This window comes from Pteropus alecto, unplaced genomic scaffold, assembly GCF_000325575.1.
Source record: "Pteropus alecto unplaced genomic scaffold, ASM32557v1 scaffold370, whole genome shotgun sequence".
Taxonomy (NCBI): Eukaryota; Metazoa; Chordata; class Mammalia; order Chiroptera; family Pteropodidae; genus Pteropus; species Pteropus alecto.
Window position 1 is genome coordinate 425,585 of NW_006431075.1, and position 20,892 is coordinate 446,476.

At 37.6% G+C, this 20,892-nt stretch overlaps 1 protein-coding gene across 1 annotated transcript in view; it reads right to left on the reverse strand.

Moving 5' to 3' along the window:
* The window catches only part of LOC112469042 (vascular endothelial growth factor receptor kdr-like), a 199,235-nt gene that overhangs the window by 92,954 nt on the left and 85,389 nt on the right, over window positions 1-20,892 (reverse strand). The window contains exons 12-15 of the mRNA XM_025038493.1: window positions 10,295-10,588; window positions 9,637-9,783; window positions 9,314-9,439; window positions 7,913-8,019 (exon numbers count right to left, since the gene is read on the reverse strand). Of these exons, the coding sequence (XP_024894261.1) occupies window positions 7,913-8,019; window positions 9,314-9,439; window positions 9,637-9,783; window positions 10,295-10,588 (674 nt within the window). The remainder of the gene's footprint in view (window positions 1-7,912; window positions 8,020-9,313; window positions 9,440-9,636; window positions 9,784-10,294; window positions 10,589-20,892) is intronic.

Below are 20,892 nucleotides of genomic sequence, written 5' to 3' on the forward strand. Positions count from 1 at the left end.
TTTGTCATGTATGACTTTTATTTTGTTAAGGTCCTTTCCTTCTATACCAATCTTGTTAAGTGTTTTGATCATTAATGGATGCTGTATCTTGTCGAAGGCTTTTTCTGCATCTATTGATATGATTATATGATTCTTATATTTTAATTTGTTTATGCAGTATATCACATTGATTGATTTGCATATCTTGAACCATCCCTGTCCTCCTGGGATGAGCCCACTAGATTATAGTTAATAATCTTTTTAATACGTTACTGTATTTGGTTCACTAGTATCTTATTTAGGATTTTTGCATCTATTTTCATGAGAGATATTGTCTGTAGTTTTCTTTTTTGTGTGATCTCTATGAGGTTTTGTGTTCATGAGAGATATTGGTCTGTAGTTTCCTTTTTTTTTTGTATTATCTTTACCATGTTCTGGTATCAGAGTAATATTGGCCTCATAAAATGAGCTGGGAAGGATTGCCTCCTCTTGGATTTTTTTGAAGAGTTTGAGGAGAATAAATATTAAATCTTTGAATGTTTGGTAGAATTTACTGGTGAAGCCATCTGGTCCCGGACTTTTATTTTTTGATAGTTTTTTGATGATTTTTTCATTTCCACACTGCTGATCAGTCTATTTTGATTTTCCAGATCTTTTTGATTCAGTCTAAGAAGATTGTATTTTTCTAAGTTCTAGTCCATTTCTTCTAGGTTATTAAATTTGGTGTTATTTACTTTTTCATAGTATTCTTGCATGATCTTTTGTTTTTGGCGATGTTAGTCGTAATTTCCCCTCTTTCATCCTTGATTTTGTTTATTTGTGTCCTTTCTCTTTTTCTTCAGTGAGTCTAGCTGAGTGTTTGTTAATTTTATTAACCTTCTTAAAGAGCCAGCACATTGTTTCATTTAATTTTTCTATTGCTTTTTTGTTTTCAATTTCATTTATTTCTGCTCTAATTTTGATGATTTATTTCCTTCTGCTGACTTTAGGATTCATTTGTTCTTCCTTTTCAATTTTGTTAAGATGAAGTGTTAAGTTGTTTATTTGGGTGGGTTCTTGTATTTGGAGGTAGGCCTGTAATGATATGAACTTTCTACTTATGACCCCTTTTGCCATGTCCCAAAAGTTTTGATATGTTGTACTATCATTATCATTCATTTCTATGTATCTCTTGAACTCTCTTCTTATTTCTTTTCTGACCCACTCATTCTTCAGTAACATGTTGTTTATTCTCTATGTATTTGTGATTCTTCTTGCTTTATTTTTACATTCGTACTCTAGTTTCAAAGCATTATGATCAGAGAATATGGTGGGTATGATGTCAACCCTCTTATATACGTTGATTTTTTTTTGAGGATTATTTTATTTTATTTTTAATTAATTTTTTAAATTAAGTTTATTGGGGTAACATTGGTTAATACAGTTATATAATTTTTAGCTGTACTTCATAATTTAACATCTGTATATTTCATTGTGTGTTTACCACCCAAAGTCTCATTTCCTCAGCTATCATATATTTGATCCCATTTACTCACTTCACTCTCTCTCTACCACCCTATATTTGACCCTCTTTTCCCCATCTACCTCCCTCCTCCTCCCCCATCCCCTAACCTCTGGTAACCACAAATCTATAGTCCATGTTCATGAGTCTCCATTTGCTCATCTTGTTGCTCTGTTCCTTTTAGGTTTATATCCCATATATAAGTGATATCGTGTGATTTTCAACTTTTTCTGTCTGGTTTATTTCGCTTAGCATGATTATCTCAAGTTCCATCCATGTTGTCACAAATAATTGTATTTCATCTCTTCTTATGGTTGAGTAATGTTCCATTGTTTATATGTACCACAGCTTCTTTAGCCAATCATCTATCGTAGAATATTTTGGTTGCTTCCATGTCCTGGGCTCTGTGAAAAATGCTGCTATGAACATTGGTGTGCAAACATCTTTATGGATAAGACTTTTTAAGTCTTTGGGGTACATACTCAGTAGAAGGATTGCTGGATCATATGGTAGATCAATTCTTTGTTGTTTGAGGAACCTCCATATTGTTTTCCATAGTGGTAGTACCAATTTTCAGTCCAACCAGCAGTGTATGAGGGTTCCTTTTTCTCCACATCCTCTCCTACATTTCTTATTACTTGTCTTGTTGATTATAGACATTCTAACAGGTGTGAAATGGTATCTCATTATGGTTTTGATTTGCATTTCTCTAATAGCTAGCAATATTGAGCATTTTTTCATGTGTTTGTTGGTTATTTGTATGTCCTCTAGGGAGAACTGTCTGTTCATGCTCCTCTGTCCATTTTTTGATTGGATCATTTTTGTTGTTGTTGTTATTGAGTCGTATGAATTCTTTGTATATTTTGGATATTAAGTCCTTATTGGACGTGTTGCTTGCAAATATATTTTCCCATTCTGATGATTGTCTCTTTACCTTGTTGACGGTTTCTTTTGCTGAAGAGAAGCTTTTTAGTTTGATGCAGTCCCATTCATTTATTTTAGCTTTTACATCCCTTCCTTTTGAGGTCAAATTCATAAAATCCTCTTTAAGTCCAAGGTACTTGAGTTTAGTTGCTATGTTTTTTTCAATGCGTTTTATTGTTTCAGGTCTTATTTTCAGATCCTTAATCCATGCTGAGTTAATTTTGGTATGTTGTGATAGACAACATTGTAGTTTCCTTCTTTTCCAGGTGGCTTTCCAGTATTCCCAGCACCATTTATTGAAGAGGCTTTCCTTTCTCCACTGTATGATTTTGGCTTTTTTGTCGAAAATTATTTGCCCATATAAATATGGGTTTACTTCTGGATTCTTGATTCTTTCTCACTGATTCGTGTGTCTGTTTTGCTGCCAATAGTGTGCCATTTTGATTACTGTCTCTTTGTAATATAATTTGAAGTCAGGCAGAATGATCCCTCCAGTCTTGTTCTTTTTTTCTCATGATGGCTTTAGCAATTCGGTGTCTTTTGTGCTTCCATACAAATCTGACCATTTTTTGTTCTATTTTTTTAAAAAATGCAAATGGGATTTTGATGGTAATTGCATTAAATCTGTATAATGCTTTAGGTAAATGGTCATTTTAACTATGTTGATTCTTCCAATCTAAGAACATGGAATATCTTTCCATTTCTTTGTATCTGCTTTGATTTCTTTTAATAGGGTCTTGTAATTTTTATTATATAGGTCTTTCAGATGTTTCATTAAATTTATTCCTAGGTATTTTATTCTTTTTTTGTTGTGATTGCAAAAGGAATTATTTTTTCCACTTCTTTTTTTGACACTTCATTATTAGAGTATAGGAACTTATGGATTTCTGAACACTGATTTTGTATCCAGACACTTTACTGTATTCACTTATTGTTTCTAGTAGTATTCTTGTGGAATCTTTAGGGTTTTCTATATAGAGAATCATGTCATCCACAAATAGTGACAGTTTGACTTCTTCATTTCTTATTTGAATGCATTTTATATTTTTCTCTTGCCTGATGCACTTGCTAGGACCTCCAATGTTATGTTGACTAACAGAGGCAATAGTGGACAGCCTTGCCTTATTCCTGATCTTAGAGGGAAAGTTTTTAGTTTTTCACCATTAAGTAAAAGGTTGGCTAAGGGTTCGTCTCCTAGTATGATAGTGTTTTGGTCTATTTCTCCATTTAGTTCTACTAGTAATTTCTTTACATATTTCAGGGCTCCATGATTGGGAGCATAGACATTAATGTGTTATGTCTACTTGTGCAGGATTCCCCTTATCATTATGAAGTGTCCCTCAGTGTCTTTCTTTACCTTTTTTATTTTTAAGTCTATTTCATCTCATATTAGTATTGCTACTCCCGCTTTTCTCCAAATGCCATTTGCTTGAAATATCATTTTCCACCCTTTCACTTTGAGTCTATATTTGTCTTTGGAGCTGAGATGTGTCTCCTTGAGGTAGCATTAGGTTGGGTTTTGTTTTTGATTCATTCTGAAACTCTGTGCCTTTTTATTGATGAGTTCAGTCTATTTACATTATGATGATTATTGAAATATGAGGTCTTCTTATAGCATTTTATCTTTTGCTTTCTTGTTGCTTGGTGTTTCCATTTCTTCCTTGTCCTTGTGTTTCTATTTTTTTTTCTTGGTTTTGTTTTAGTGGCTTTTCTCTCCTTCATTCTTGTTTTATGTTATATACTTCAGTTTTGAATCTTTGGCCTGCGGTTACCATTACGAATATGTAAAGGATAGTTTCTTTTCGTCCATTTTCTTCTGCGCGTGCCTTATCTGCATTCTCTTTTGTGAATTTGGATCTTTGAATCCTCCCTTTGTCAGCCATTGTTGTCTCCATTTGTCCCTATGTATGCTGAACATTCATTACTATCTTGCTAAAGCAAATCTCTTTTTATTGTTTAAGCTTATAATTGCCCTATTCTTTGTAAAGGATGCACTCCTCATTTCTATCTGCCTGCTAGTCACCTTACTCCTAATTATGTATTTTTTTGTCATTTTGTTTTAGATGAGCTGACCCCTTTCAGTATTTGCTGTAATGCATGCCTCATAGTGAAGAATTTCCTCAATTTTTGTATGTCTGGAAAGGTCTTTATTTCTCCTTCATATCTAAAGGAAAACTTTGCTAGATACATTATTCTAGGCTGGTAGTTCCTTTTATTTAATAGTTTGAATATTTGATTCCACTCCTTTCTGGCTTGTAAGGTTTGTGCCGAGAAGTCTGATAATCTAATGAGTTTTCCTTTTATAGGTTACCGTTTTCTTTTCCCTGGCTATCTTGAGAATTCTTTCTTTGTCATTGATTTTTTCTTCCTTTTTCACAGTATTTATTTTATACTTATTATATCAAACAGCATTTTAAACACTGACATGTAAACTCCCTAGTAAGATAAAGCAAAGAGAAAAGTATTTGACAAACAAGATACACCATCGCTTAAGTCTTCAAATGTTATTGCATTTTAACTTTCATAATTTGACAATGCATTCATGAAACAAATCTGAAGACTAGTTTTAACAGACAAATTAAAGAACACTTTTAAGCAGACATGACAGTCCTAAATTGTTTATTAGGAAAGAATTTTATAAACATAGCAGTAATGGTGTAGGCTGGAGAGTATTATGTCTTCTCCAAGCTGCACAGCGAGAACCACCAATAGTATGGTTGAACTTGTGGCTCTTTCCAAGGCTATGGCTCCTGCGCCTTCACATCTCCCTGTACTTGTGTCTGTAGATTTTTCTGTTTCTTTCTGAGATGCCTTGTTACCTTGGTTGTTCATGGTGTTTAATGGACTATTTCTCCTCCTGAGCATTGATCGAAATGTATTCTGCTTTTTTTCCCCCAGAAATGTTTATTATATAAAGGTCTCTCTTTAGCCTGTTGCAAAGAAGGTGTTTTTCTTTTGGTTTTAGTAGTTGGAGTCTAATCCTCTTGGATCCCTGCTTTATATAAAGCCTTAATAATGCCTTTTTTTTTCCTTATAGACATTTCATTGCACTTGCTACCCTCCATCTCAGTCTCTGTCAGTGTTAGGGACAGTTTCGGTAGCATTTGCTCATATTCCTCTGGAGCTCTGCGGTGTTTGGTCTGGAGGATATGGAGGAGGGGCCCTCTGTTTTGGGGAATGGGGGCTGCGTCTCAGCCTTTGTTTTGCAATCCTGGTTGGTAAAAACCAACTGTTGTTTCTCTGCCATCCTCACTTTTCTGCTATCCCTGTTTCTCTGCCTTCTGCCCCGATGACTGTGCACTGCCCTCGGCCACGTGCAGCTCACGGCACTTCCAGGCAGGTCTGTTCAGGGAACTCTCTGCACCTTCTCTCTTCTCCTTCATCCTACAGGGAGTTCCAGCTGCGAGAGGCAGTTTCTTTGTTTCTCTCAGTCCACCACCTGACATCCAGGTTTTTGACCTGTGGTAGCTTTTTAATGCACAGATTCCACATTCCGACGCGCTTGTGAGCAGTTTGGGTTTTTTGTTTGTTTGTTTTTGTTTTGTACAGTTTTAGATGTTCAGTTTATTGTCTTTTCAACTTGAGAGGTCTGGTGACATCTCTCATTCTGCCATTTTTCTGAGGTCACTCAAAATTTTAAACCTTTATCCATCAAAAGACGCTTCACATCATGGTGGCCGCGTGCTGAGCCAGGTCACCTTCTACTTCCCGACCCGCCACCGCCGCCAACACTGAGCGTGTGCTGCAGGTTCTGAATTACATGTTGTTAATAAAACTCTTGATTCTGTTAATACTGGGTCATGGCAGAATATGTATTTTTCACTGATGGTCTCTGTAACAAAAAATGCTTGAAAACAGTGCTCTAGTCCAATCCCCTCACTTTATGGAGGAAAATAGAGAGGATTAGAGAGGTAAAAGAACTTACCAAAAGTCACACACTGAGTTAGGAACAGAGAAGAAATATGTACAAGCTGGGGATTATGACTCTGGCCTCAGCATTGACTAGGGCCTGAGGCACATCGAACATCTTCTGAACCTACAATTAAGGGAGTCAAGGAAGTGTAGACGACTCCACATAAAAGTTCAGTGTGTATACCAAATGGAAAATGATGTCCTTGATTCACCTTTCCTGTGAGCAGGTTGAATATCATCCATCTAGAGTCTCCCTGAGATAAAAATGACCAATTTGTTTCTAATACATACTTTTTATTCCCAACCTCTATCTCCATATTAGATGCATCCTTATGTCAGAATGTTAGCAAAGGAGAAACAGAGAGACATTCTAAGGAGGGGAGATTTAAGTTTTACCTTTATTTATAAAGAAAATAGAAAGACATGTGTAATAAGTGATCCCAGACTATATGTAATATCCAGGAGAGCTAAGATCTAGGAAATTTTGTTAACTTCCTCTCCTATCCTTGCATTAATTTTTGTCTGTTCTATTTCTTTTTTGTGATAACATTGAAACCCTTTAAATCAAAAGATCTGGTTTTGGGGTTCAGTGATAGCAAGGAAAGGGAAACCAATAAGATTGGCCAACTCTGTAACCAGCCTCGAATAGATTTTATTAAATAGGATAAGGTAGGTGACATCATTTGAGAAATAAAATCTGAGTTCCTGGAGTCTAAAGAAAAAACAGGACCAGTGACAGTTGTCTTGGCTTGGGGCTGAGATATGACCCTATTGGCTTAACTAGAAGGAAAACTTGGAGCTCAATGAAACCCCTGGAATATCTACCACAGCTGTCCATTAGCTTGGCCTAAAAGACTTGTTGACACATTTCAATAGGAATGTCAGGTCTAACCTTGTCTTCCTACCAAGTACCTATGTCAGTACTCAGCAAAAGGGAAATGTGCTAAAGTTGATACTTTAATTTTTCTCTTAATAGTTTAACTTTTATAAAATGGAGTTCTTAACACATGTAAAATATTAAAAAAAAAAACAAGTAGCCTTGGAATCAAAAATAAATAAAAGACTATTTATCACTTAATAGTGCTTTAGCTGTGGCAACTCTATGTTAATCCATATTCTATGAAAATATACCACATTAGTAGATATAACACTTAAATAATTATGTAGTATATGTAGAAATATTAAACATCAGTCCAGTCGATACATTACAAACCAATAAAAATCATTCTTTACAACATTAAAACTGAAGATGGAGTCTCAGTGGGAAGATGTATTACCAGTTCTCAATGTTTTAGGAGGCTTGATGTAAAGACTCTATCACATTTTAATCCCCAACACACATAACTCTCTGTTTCTGTCTCTCCATATCTCTGTCTCTCTCTGTCTCTGTGTCTCTGCGTCTCTGTGTATCTGTGTATCTGTCTTTGTATCTCTCTCTCTCTCTTTCTCTCGCTCTCTCTTTCTCTCTCTCTCACACACACACACACTGCTTGGCTGGATAAATACTACCATCTTCCAAGAGACTAATCTGAGACAAAAAAAATTAAAATGCATATTAACAAGCTTCAAGATCCCAAAGTGCCTATTTTCTCTTACCTTTTGGAGTTTGCGAATGATCAAGGTTAGAAGAAGCCAGAAAAGGGTAGCTGCAAGTCCAGTGCAAACAAGAATGATGACTTCAATGTTTGATTTCTCTTCAGAAACTGTAAAAACATTGAAGACAAAATTTATTAAAAGAAAAATGAGTTAGTTCACTGTGGTGACTGAGAGGAAGAAAGAGAAAATAACTGCCTCTTACAAAGCACATTTCATGGCTAAAAAACTGTCACCAAGTGCCAGATTGTATGTGAAATGTTTATGGTGTGTGGGCATTGCCTACTGAGACTTAGGAAAAAATATCATTGATAAATGTTCTAGATGACTCAATGGAATGAGTTGAAAATATATTGGATATGGGTACACACACACACACACACACACACACACACACACACACACACAATGATCTGGGGCAGAAAATTACCTGAGTTCAAATCCTGGCTCCACCGCTTACCAGCTGTATGACCTTGGGCAAGTTAATAACCTCTCTGTGCCTCAGTTTCCCCATTTAAAAATGAGAATAATACAATACCTACCACATAGAGTTATGAAGAGAATTAAATAAATAATGAGAAGTGAAAGTAGCACCATACATGGCAGATAACTTATTTTAGCTATATTATTATTATTAGTTTCCTGGGTTTTTTTTGTTTGTTTGTTTTTTTATAGTGCAGATTCTAAATTTTCTCAGACCTCTGGGAGGCCAGATTGTTAAAACAATTTATATGCCCTTATATTTGCTTGATATTCCCTAGAGGAGTATAGCTGAATTTTCGAATGACTGTAGAGTTGCCGAGATGGTTATTACAACCAGTAACATTTTTTTAAAACATATAAAGCTTTGCCCTTAATAGTTAAATATTCTTCATAACAGCATAGGACATTTGAGTCAAAAGATCTTGCCATAACTATCAGCAAGTGTCTTACTCTCTTTGGGCTTCATATTTACAATGAAAGGTAATCAAAAGTGTAACATTCTATGTTTATATTTCCAAATGCCACCCAATATTTTCCAACAAACCAAGGGGAAGTACTCTCATTTGCTACTCTATCTTTTGTAAAGCATTCCCATTTCCTGGCCTTCATTTGTAGTATCTCTGAAAGATAGAATACAACTGGTGTTATTATCACTTCAGAAATGAGAAATCTGAGACCCAGAAAGGCTAAATGACTTGTTTAAGATCCCATTGAATTCACAAATATGGGGCTGTGAACTCAGGTTTTCCAAACCATACTGTTCCACATACTTTCCCATTAAAAGTGGATATACTAAGGACAGTATTTACTATATACCCATGCTTGCTTTTTTCATAGTCCTTCTACACTGTGGTCCCATCACCAAATGCATTTTTGAGTTCCATTACTGATTACCAATGTAGCCAGGAATTTCCAACTTACCTCCCACAGTGATAAGAGCTGTTGTGCTGACTTCTCCCAACTCATTGGTCGCTTTACACAGATATAAGCCCTCATCTTCTTTTTTGGCTCTCTCAATAATAAGGGTGTTGTTCTCAAAGAAGATTCCTGCATAGAAAATGCCACCAATTATTATCTGAGGTGTTCTCCCTGAAACCTAGTTTTAGAACATGTGAAGCCCCTATCTCATTAAGTCTGTCTTGGAACAGTTTTGAAGTCAAGTAATCTCTAAGGAGCTACAACAATTCAGGCCCTCCTGATTAGTCCTCAGATTTGGAAAAACGACACAAGATCTTCAGACTCACCTGAAGCAGGGAGAACAGGAATTCCATTTTTAAACCAGTGGATCTCAGGCCATGGTGTTCCACTCACTTTGCAATCTAGCAAAATCTTGCCACTGCTGTTGACCTCAATATTGGTGAGATTCTCAATAATGAATGGAGCAACTCTTTCTATAGAGACCAGGGTAAGAGATGACAAATTTTGAGGCAGGGTATCACAAATATGGTATTTAATCTTTGTCTCATTACTCAATGTTTACTCAGACATTTGGATGGTTAAGTGTTCCATATTTAGGAGAAGAGAGGATAGATACATATAAAAACCTACTGTGCAGGTAAAGTGTATGAAAGTTTGCATTTTGTATCCTTCAAGTTATTCCTTTATCTGCACACTTAGAAAGATCATCCTTAGCTATCTCAAGCAATAAAAATGGCTACTAAATAGTTTGGGAATTAGAAAGACGAAAAAGTTCCATTCCCAAATTTTTCTATCATCTATCTGACACAGAGATTACAATTCATTAGAGATCCTTTCCTTGGAACATCTCTAAGAGCTTCAGGAAACAAAGGACTGTCCCAGCCTGTAAGTAATACAGAAGCAAGAGCCCTATTCTGGTTCCACAGCCCACCGAGCAGTTGGCTCAAATGCTAAGAAGTTATGGGAAAGACCCTTCAATTCTACCTCTAATTAAGAGCTGAGTATTGTGTTGTATCATTTGGGTGATATTCCTCTGAGTCCAAGCTTTGCACTTGTACTGCCCTTTATCCTTCCGTGTCACATTCTTAATCACCAGTGTCAATGAGATGGAGTAGTTATTTTTAAAGCTTTCTGTGTCTGTAACAGGAAACTTCTCTCCAAGGGGGTTGAACCAAGCAAGTTGATTGTAGATATATTTAGCTGCCTTGCATTTGAGCCGAGCATCATAACCCTCCATCACTGAGATGAGGGATTCTGCCTCCATGAAGCCAGCCACATCTGTGAGGGTGAAGAAATATCATTGTGAAAATGACTAGGCAAGAGAAACTGCTATATAACAACATGCTTTGTTCTTTTTCCTGAGAGCCAAGTTACAGAGACAAAACAGACTCCCTTGAAGACAAGTGCCCAGTATTAGACACCCAAATACCTTAAAGTATCAGTGTCATTTCCTGAGTTTTATTCTAAATGTCAACAAAGGCGGAGACCACATTTAGGCACATATTGAGTACTGCTCCGATTAGTTCCCAAGAAGACTTATTTGCATATAAGTCTTCTATTATGAAGAAGGTAGATAATGAATTTTCTTGACTGATATAATGCAATCAAGACAAGTAGTTCCCCACTCCAGTATTATCACCAGAGTATCAGAGAGTCTGAAACTCTGCCATGATATATGACTAGTATTGTTCAACTTACAAATCTTAGCAATTCTCTCATGTTAATTTTCAAAACAAACCTGAGACAAATAATATCATCAACCTCATTTCACATATGAAACAAAAAAATATATATGCCCAACAAATGCCAGAAACAAGACAGACCCCATGTCTACAAATTTGAGTTTGCATTTTTACCATTTCATTCTGACTCTCCACAGGTAGGTTTTTATTTTTTCTAAATTTTTATATTTTTATTTTTTTCAATTATTGTTGACATATAATATTATATTAGTTTCAGGTGTACAACACAGTGACCAGACATTTATATAATTTATGAAGTGATCACACCAATAAATCCATTATCCATCTGACACCATACATATTTAATACAACACTACTGACTGTTTCCTATGCTATACTCTACATCCCCATGACTATTTTGTAGCTACCATTTTGTACTTTTTAATACCCTCCCCCTTCACTTATACCCCACCCCCTAATCTGCCAACCATCAAAATGTTCTCTGTATCTCTGAGTTTCTGTTGTTTGCTTCTTTATACCATTCTCTAGATTCTACATATGACATTTGCCTTTCTCTGTCTGATGTACTCCACTCAGCACAATACCTACTAGGTCCATCCATGATGTTGCAGAAGACAAGATTTCATTTTTTTTTTCATGGCTCAGTAATATTACATAGCTTTTTTTTTTTTTTAATCTAGGAAGCTCTTTATCTGTCCTTCTATTCTAAATGATAGCTTCATTGGGTAAAGTAATCTTGGTTGTAGGTCCTTGCTTTTCATCACTTTGAATATTTCCTGCCAATCTGTTCTAGTCTGCAAAGTTTCTGTAAAGAAATCAGCTTTCAGTCTTATGGGAATTCCCTTATAGGTAACTCATTGCTTTTCTGTTGTTGCTTTTAAGATTCTCTCTTTGTATTTAACCTTTGGCATTTAAATTATTATGTGTCTTGTTGTGGGTCTCTTTGGATTCATCTTTTGGGGACTTTCTGAGCTACCCTCGGGTTGTATGTCTATTCCTTCTCCAGGTGAGGAAAGTTTTCCATCATTATTTCTTCAAATAGCTCTTTAACGTCTTGTTTTCCTTCAGGTACCCCTATGACATGGATATTTTTACCTTTAATAGAGTCCTATAGGCTCCTTAAATTAGTATTATAGTCTTGGCTTTTTTTTCTTGCCATTTTAATTGAGTGTCCTTGGCTTCTCCATCTTCTATATTGGTGGTTTGTTCCTCTTCTTTATCCACTCTGTTTATTCCATCTAATATAATGTGTTCTTCATTTCTGACTAGTTCCCTTTTATAATTTCCATTTCCATATTCATGTTTTTTATCTCTTTGTTAAAGTTCTCACTGAATTCATCTACACTTCCCCTAAGTTTATTGAGCATCTTTTTTAACCAGGGTTTTAAACTCTGCCTCTGTTAGGTTGCTTGACTTCGTTATTCCTGGATCTCTGTTCTGTTCTCTCATATGGTTTCTGCTTCTTTGTCTTCCCATTTTGGTTGCCTTTCTGTGTCTGTTTCTATGTACTGAGCAAAGCAACTAAGTTCCCCGGTCTTACTAGTGCAACTTTGCGTATTAGGTGTCTAGCCCTAAGAGGGGATCAGTTGCAGGCCAAGTTTAGCAACACTCTATGCCCCTCTAATGCCACCTGTTAAGATTCAGCAAGCAATCCACAGATGCTGTGCTTATAGTTGCCTCGAGAGACCATGACAAAAAACGTGGTCAGCTGCCACCAGTGTGAGTTTGGCACTGCTCAGCAAGGAACACCTGAGGTGCTGAGGACACATCTGAATGTGGCTTGGGTGGGACCATGAGTTGGGGGAGGCAGAGTTTCAAGAAATCCTCTGGGCAGAGCAACTTCTGTTATCCAATTTGATGACGTCTCAGCTATGGTGGCATTGTGTCGGCACACTGAGAGGGTTAAGGGCTCAACAGAGGAACAGTGGATACTGCAGGCACTTCTGTCCAAGATATGTCCTTAGCTCCATCCCTCATCCAACAACTCAGTGTCCCCCTGTAAGTCCCTGGGGCCCCCAGAAGCCAACCCTGTGATGGTGCTCAGAAGAAGCAGGTCCATCACCACAAAATTCCACTCGCTGACACAACTCATTTAAGAGGCATCCGTAGCTGCCCTCTGCTACCTACCTCCACAGCCTCTGTCCCACTCAGCCACTTGGAACCAAGCAACCTTGTGTCTTTGCCCCCTCCTATCTTCTACCATTGCAGGTCAATTAATTATTTCTCTTCCTAGTTGTAGTGCTTCTGTTCATCTGGATCCCAGGTGACTTTCCTTGCTGTTTGCTCTGTTTCTGTCACAACTTTGATTTGGTTGCGAAAAGGATGAACAAAGCCTCTTTCATCTATGCCATTTTTCCCCCTCTCTGAGCATTCTTATAACCAGTGTTCTGAACTCTGCTTCTGGTTGATTGCTTGTCTCCATTTTGTTTACTTCTTTTTCTGGAGATTTGTTTTATTCTTTCATTTGGGACATGTTTCTTTGTTTTCCCATTTTGGCTGCCTGTTTGTATTTCTTTCTAGGTAATAGGTAAGGCTATTATGTCTCCCAGTCTTAGTAGAGTGGCATTATATAGAAAGTGTGCCGTGGGTCTTCCTTGGTCACCTGAGTCAAGTGTTCCAGATGAGTCTCTTGTATGGGTTTTGTGTGCCCTACTATTGTAGTTGAGTCTTGGTTGCTATTTGCTCATCAATGGGAGTGATTGACTCTCAGGCTGATTGGTCCTGATGACTGGACATCACCAGTGGAGGAGCTGTTATGCAGGGTCTGACCCTATAGAGCAAGATTTGCTTTTGCAGGACTCCAGTGCCTGCCCTGTCTTCCCTTTGGGTGTGTCATCCTCAGATGTGACCCTGGGTGGTGCTCTAGCTCAGACTGAAGCCAGCCACTGAGCATGCAGGCTGGGGCCTCCTGGGAGAGTGCCTGCTGCAGACCAAGTTCGGCTGCAGTTTGTGCCCTGTCCAAGGTTACCTGGCATGAGCAATCTTCAGATGGCAGCTACCCATGCTAGGCTTGGATGTGCCTTGAGAGGCCAAACCATGACATGAGCAAGGCCAGCTGCCACTAGTGCTGTGCTTAGGGCTGATCGGCAAGAGGCATGGGGCACGCTGAGGCCAGATGCTGCTGTTTAGGTTTGTGAACCTTTGAGAGATTTTAGGAAAGGTCACATTATGAGCCAAGAAAGGTCATTTGTATATAAAATCCACTGTAAGAGGCTTGGGTGGGCCTGCACATTAGAAGGGTGGGGTCTCAGGGTATCACCTGGGTGGGGCCACCTAAGTTGATGGAGACTCAGATATGGTACCCATCAGGGTCTGCATGGTGGGCAGGGGAGGTCTCAACAAAGGAGCATTGCCTTCTGCCAACACCTATATCTGGAAGAGAGTCATCTCCCCACAGCCCTTACCTGAAGCTAGATAACATAGTTCCTCCCTGTGTGATCTTGGGGTCTTTTGAGCTGCTGCCCCAGATCCAGAGCTCTGAGTGAGTAAGTCTTTCACCAAATAAGTCCACATATGGACCCCTTAAAAGGAGAATCTGCTACTCCTTCAGCCTTCCGTCTCACTCAGCCACAATCTCCACTGGTTTTCACAGCCAGAAATTGTGGGGACTTCTCTTTCTGGCACTGGAATCCTGAGATGAGGAGCCTGGTGAGGGGTTGGGAACCCTTGCTTTTCCAGAGGGGGGATCTCCACAGCTGAGATAGTTCTTCCAATTCTCAACCACCACATACAGGGGTGAGACCAGCCTTTTCACATTTCCGCCCCTCCCATCAGTCTCAAGGTAGCCTCTTCTGTGTGTCCTGAGTTGTAGAACTTCTGTTCAACTAGACTTTAGGCCACTCCCAGTGATGACTATTCTGTACTTTAGTTGTAATTTCGATGTGGTTGTGAGAGGAGGCAAGTACAGTGTTTACCTACTCCATCATCTTTACTGGAAGGTTAAGTTCTTATTTTGGCATCTACACTAGAGATACTTCTTTTTAGATTAAAACATGATGTCTATAGTGAAATACACTTAAATGTGAATTCCTTGAGGAAAAAAAAAAAGATAGTCAAACAACTCTAATCCAGATAGTAATATTGACTAGTTTACCACAAATGTGATCTGGAAAGAAAAGAGAGAGCTTTGTAAAAATGAAACTCTAGATACCCAGATTTTGACTTGGAAGGTAGAATGCAGAAACACTTTTAATCCTTTTTGCAGATAGGATTGACATAAATTATAAAGAAATAATTCACTGCCATACCAATGTTCTCATCACAAGGAGATACATCAATTTTCACATCTGAACATTATACACACACACACAGACACACACACAGACACACACACACACAACTTTACATATACTTTATTTTAAACAGAAATGGATACAAATGATCTAGGGAAGTTGATGGATAAGAACAACTGGTGGTGCTGATTCAGGCCTAAGGTTTTGTTTTGTTTTTTTCCTCTTTAATTCCCTGCTTCCTCACTTCCACCCCTGACCCATGGATGTTGCCGTTACCCCTTAAGAACTAGATCTCTGAAGGCAGGGCATCCCTTCCCATATGCTCCTAGCATGCACCCAGGGCCTGAAGCACCCGGGATCTGGCATACCTGGGGTATGGTCAGTGGCTCCACCTGGGGCACGAACCCAGGAGCTTCTGCATGCAAAGCAGACATGTTAACCACTACACTATGGAGCCACCCCAGGCCTAGGGGTTTTAAGCTATTGCATTTGTATATGGAGTGTATGTTGGGTACCAGGAATGATAGAAGATTATCTCACAGTCAAAGCTTTGAGATTAGAATTAAATGATTAAAACATTCTACTTGTCATACCATTGTATCATCATTCTTGTAGCTACTTGTAGCACCCCAAGATTTGCTTAATGTTCCCTATATCAATATTTATTTTGATAAATTCTAATTTTTGATCAATCTTGTACTGATGTTCTTGATTGAAGAATATGGCTATTATTTGTGTCTATGAGTTTTTCTTTGTCATGTTTATTTGTTGCATTCAGATTTATATACTGCATATGTGTTAAATCATACAGTTTAGTGGTCATCAGAGGAAAACAGGGAGGAAGGAGGTTGATAGGTGTAAATGAGGTCAAATATATGGTTATGGAAGATTTGACTTTGGGTGGTGAACACACAGTGCAATATACAAATTATTTATTATTGAATGTATGCTTGAAACCTATATAATTTTATTAACCAATATCACCCCAAAAATTTTAATTAAAAAATTTTTAAAGAATATGGCTGGCTGAACAGCTAGACTGACTGCTCTCAAAATCTGTATCCCTGTTACCTAATCAACTCAGTAGTGAACCTCTGAAGCCCTGAACACCAGCATCAAGTTGTTAATGCAGAAGACCCATTCAAGTATGTATAGGTGATTGATGAAAGTGGAACAATTGCTATCTCCTTAAATATTTTTGTTCCCATAAGCACATGGTCAATTTGGAGCTATTTTTGTGCTCTGTGACTACTCTTAAGTCATATTTTCATTTGTCTACTAGCATTTCTATTTGGGGATCCCACTAGCATCTCAACAATTCAATAACTCAAAAAAAAAAAAAAGAAAACTTTTTGATTATTTTCCCTTCAGACCAACTCTTTCTTTGAATTGAGTTTTTATCTAGTGGAAGACATCTTTTTCTTATAACTAAGGATTAAAACCTCACTATATCTTTTTTATCACTCATTTATATTTATATTTATTGATTACCTGGTAGAAAAAATAAAACTTTATGAGAAGTTACATATGTTCACATTCTTTTCATATTGTATAAATGAGTGACAAATTCTAGTGATTTGTGTCAAAAAATGGGGAACTTTCTAATTTTTACTCAAAACTTATGGTGGAATGTATATGTATGTGATTTCTACTGTAGAACAAGTTCATTGAAGTAAGAATCTTTTCTTTTTTATTAAATTTATCTGGGTGTCATTGGTTAATAAAATATAGTTTTCAAGTGTACAATTCAATAATACGTCATATGTATATCACATTGCCTGTTCACCACCCAAAGTTAAATTTTCTTCCATCACCATATATTCGACCCCCGTTAACCTTATCTACCTCTCCCCTCATCCCCTTTCCTCTACTGCTGTCAGGTCTATGAGTTTTTGTTTGTTTGTCTTGTTCGTTTGGTGCTATCAGTTTTATATCCCACGTAAAACCTCACTATTATCTTTGATTCTTCTCTCTCCCTCAACTTCCACTTCTCACTTCCCATCAGTTGCAAGTCCTATCACTTGTTCCTTTGCCACAGCTTTCATTCTCTCTTCCTCTCAGATTCCACTATGCAGCTATCCCAGTCTGGGTAGTCATTACCTCATGTCTGAACAATTATAATGTTTTCCAAACTGGGTTGCTCTTCTCTAATGTTACTATTTTCCAAACCAATCTTCACTGGCCACATCATTCATTCTCCTGAATCATAACTTTGATCAAAACTCCTCTCCAAAGCTCTCAATGACTCTCCACTGCCTCCAGATAAAGTGTATATTCCTCTCTCACTTGTTCAAAATAGGCCCCTGTAAGACGTGACTCTTCCTCATCAACTATGTCATCCAGCTTCTCCATAAATCTTGTTATTATATGCCCAATTGTTCCACAGGCTCCACAAATATATTATATTGTCTTCTGGTAATCTTTTAGGACCAAGTTAAATGTTACCTCTTCAGATAGCTCTTCTCTGACCACCCACTGTACAGTAGTACACTGTACCTTACTATTCCCCACTCTACCTTACTATTCTCTTTCTCATGCACTTATTGCAATTATAAAATTATTCATTTATTTGTTCATTTGTTTACTGTTTCTTTCTATCATTTCAATGTAAACTCTATGAAGACAAGGACCACACAAGTTTTTCATTGGTGCCATAGCCCTAACATCTAGCACAGTGCTTATCATGTCATAGATGCTCAATAAATATTGATAGAACAAATGAATGTTGATTGATCAATTCCAATATGCATATCTTTTGTTCATGCCACCTTTTTCCCTTGAAATACCATTTCCGACCTCTTTGTTTTTGTTAATTATATTTATTCATCCATCAGTGTTTCCATCTCTTCAAAGCCCTTTTGGCTGCCCGTGCCCAAACTGACTTCTCCCTTTTCTGGGCTAATACTAGCTGACATTATATACATAAAGCATTGAGGTTTAGTTCCATGTTTCTCTTTAATTTATTTATCAGGAAGTTTGTAAGATGCTTGAGAATACTTTATGAAGTATAGGAAGGCAGTTAATATTCATTAACTATACTTCATAAATTTGGAGCAAACTATCACACAATGTATTTTTACTCTCACAAATGTCCCTGAGTCTTTTTCATGGCTGTCCATCTTGTCTCACTCATTAGCTTGTCCTGACTTTTTGGATTATAAAATTGCTTCAGGTCAGGAATCCATTCTTGGTTACTTTGTGAACACTCAACTATCACTGACTAATGTTTTAAGATATTATGAGTAATGATCATGTTTTCTGTAATGCAATTGACAACAAGATATCGATGAGGATCCTGGAGACTGCCTTTTGGGAGATGAGTTTAATATAGCTATGGTTCCTGCCCTTAAAACTATTCTATAGTCAGGCCCCAAAAGGTCAGAGGGTCTCAGGAAGGTAAACAGCCTTGCTTCATGCCAGACTGGGTCATGCTTCCTGACAATAGTTCTCATGTATATCTAAAATGTGAAAGTCAGGACAAGGCCTTGAATTCCATGCCATGAAGGTATCTTTCAGTTATAGCCTCTGAAGCTAATATCATCTTATTTAACAAAGAACTGAGTACTGACATGTATGAGAGACTTGGTTGTTATGGATTGAATTTTTGTGCCCTCCTCCCCAATTCCTATGTTGAAGTCCTAACCCCCAATGTGATGCTATTTGGAGGTGAGATTTTTGAGAGTTAATCTGTGGTTTCTATGAGATCATGAGGGTAAAGCTCTTATGATGAGATTAGTGTTCTTATAATAGGAAGAAAGATTAGAGCTTTCTCTCCCGCCACCATGTGAGGACACAGTGACAAGGTGGCTGTCTGCAAGCCAGAAAGAGAGCTCTTACCAGGGAATCAAATTGGCCAGCATGTTGATCCTGGAATTGCCCAGGCTCAAGAACTGTAAAAAATAAATTCCTGTTGTTTAAGCCACACAGTCTGTGGCATTTTGTTATGACAGTCTAAGCTGATGAAGACATTGATATTTAAAGAGTTTTAGAGGAAAGACAAGAAGGTTGCTCTGTTATCTGCATGACTAAAATTGACCTGACCAGTGAACCTAACAGGAAGTGGCAGCAAGTTTTTCTGGCTGCATTTGAGCCTCTAGTCTCAACCCCCATCTCCCATTTCTTTCCCTTCCCCTATATGGCTATATGGATTTGTGAGTATGAAGTCTGGAATTTTTGGAGGAAGTGTCCCTGCCATCTTTCTCCCACCCCAGCCTCTTATAAATGTCTTCAATGACTCACACATGTAAAACACTTGCTTTCTCAAATGATACATGCCATAGAAGCCATGACTAATAAGGACCAGATGAAAGGATTCAGGCTTAAAATTCTGGATATTTTTGTTTTCAGATTTTTGAATGTCTGTCACTAGGAAAAGTAAACACACAAATTTGTTGCATCTTCAGTGGAATTAGGAGTACGGGTAGAAGCAAATTTATTTTAAGGACAAACTTTCTAACAGAGGTGCCCCAAGAAGCAGCAGGATGCCTCAGGAAGTAGGGAAAACATTCTCTATCACTAAAAACACTCAAGCTGAAGTTGAATGAAACTTTGGTAGAAATGTTGTGGTTGTAATTGAAACAATAGAAGAAAGGAGAGGAAGGTTGGACTAAGTGGTCTATAGGAACTTTAAGATCCTGGTAATGTATGATTTTAGGACACTGAGAAGGGAAAAATAACAAAAGTTTTTCTGTGCTCTATTATGTATATCTCTTAGTTGGAGTAGAGGTGAAGCCATTCAAAAAGCACTATTTTGCTTGAAAATCAGAATCCTCCAGGACTTGAGTTATATCTGAGAAGAGTCTCAGTCATGCCATTACGTCTTAGCTTTAGCGTGAATAAGTTTGGAAACTCCATTTTGAGCTTATACTACACTCATCATCTTTTGGGTGCCTATGTTTTTGATACTCAGTTTAATTATATCTGAAAACAATGAGCAGTTCATATACCACCTCCACTGTTAGGATCAGGCAGAGAATTCTTGTGGGTTGTGTTTTCTGTATTCTGAACAACACAGACTAGAAGGGGTTCAAGTCTACTTCATTCTGCTGTTTCTTTTGGACATACGCTCTAGCAGAGAGGCTTTGAATATCACCCATTATTTTTTTTCATGCCATATGCTCGGGAAGATCCTATGCTGCACAGTAGTCCTCCATACTAAGAAGCAACTTGACAACAGTAAAGTTCCTCTGTTATGTTGGGGCTGAAGCATGTGAGCTATGGATAGTCATGACTTCTAGAGAAGAAAAAAAACTCATTTTGCAGCAAAAATGTGATGGCCCCAGGCTCTACCCACCAATAGGGCACTGGAAAGAGCTGGTAGGAAGTATCTGTAATTATGCCTGCATAGCCACATCTCTACAAGTTTTCCTTGCTGAGACTACGCTCTGAGCTCCCCAGGATCAGGGTGAGGATGCCCTGTCCTAGAAACTTCCTTGTACACATGGTAAATTTCCTCTAAAATGACAAAGTAACTGTCATGTGAAAGAGCTCTGAGACCACCTATATCTTCATATGAGTTTCCTTTTCTCAGCTGTGGGAGTCACCTAGGTTGGGCAAATGAAGCAATCATAGAAAATGGCAGAAGAAAGTTTTGCCTGATTTATTCTATATTTGCAAGTAATAATAATAATAATAATAATAATAATAA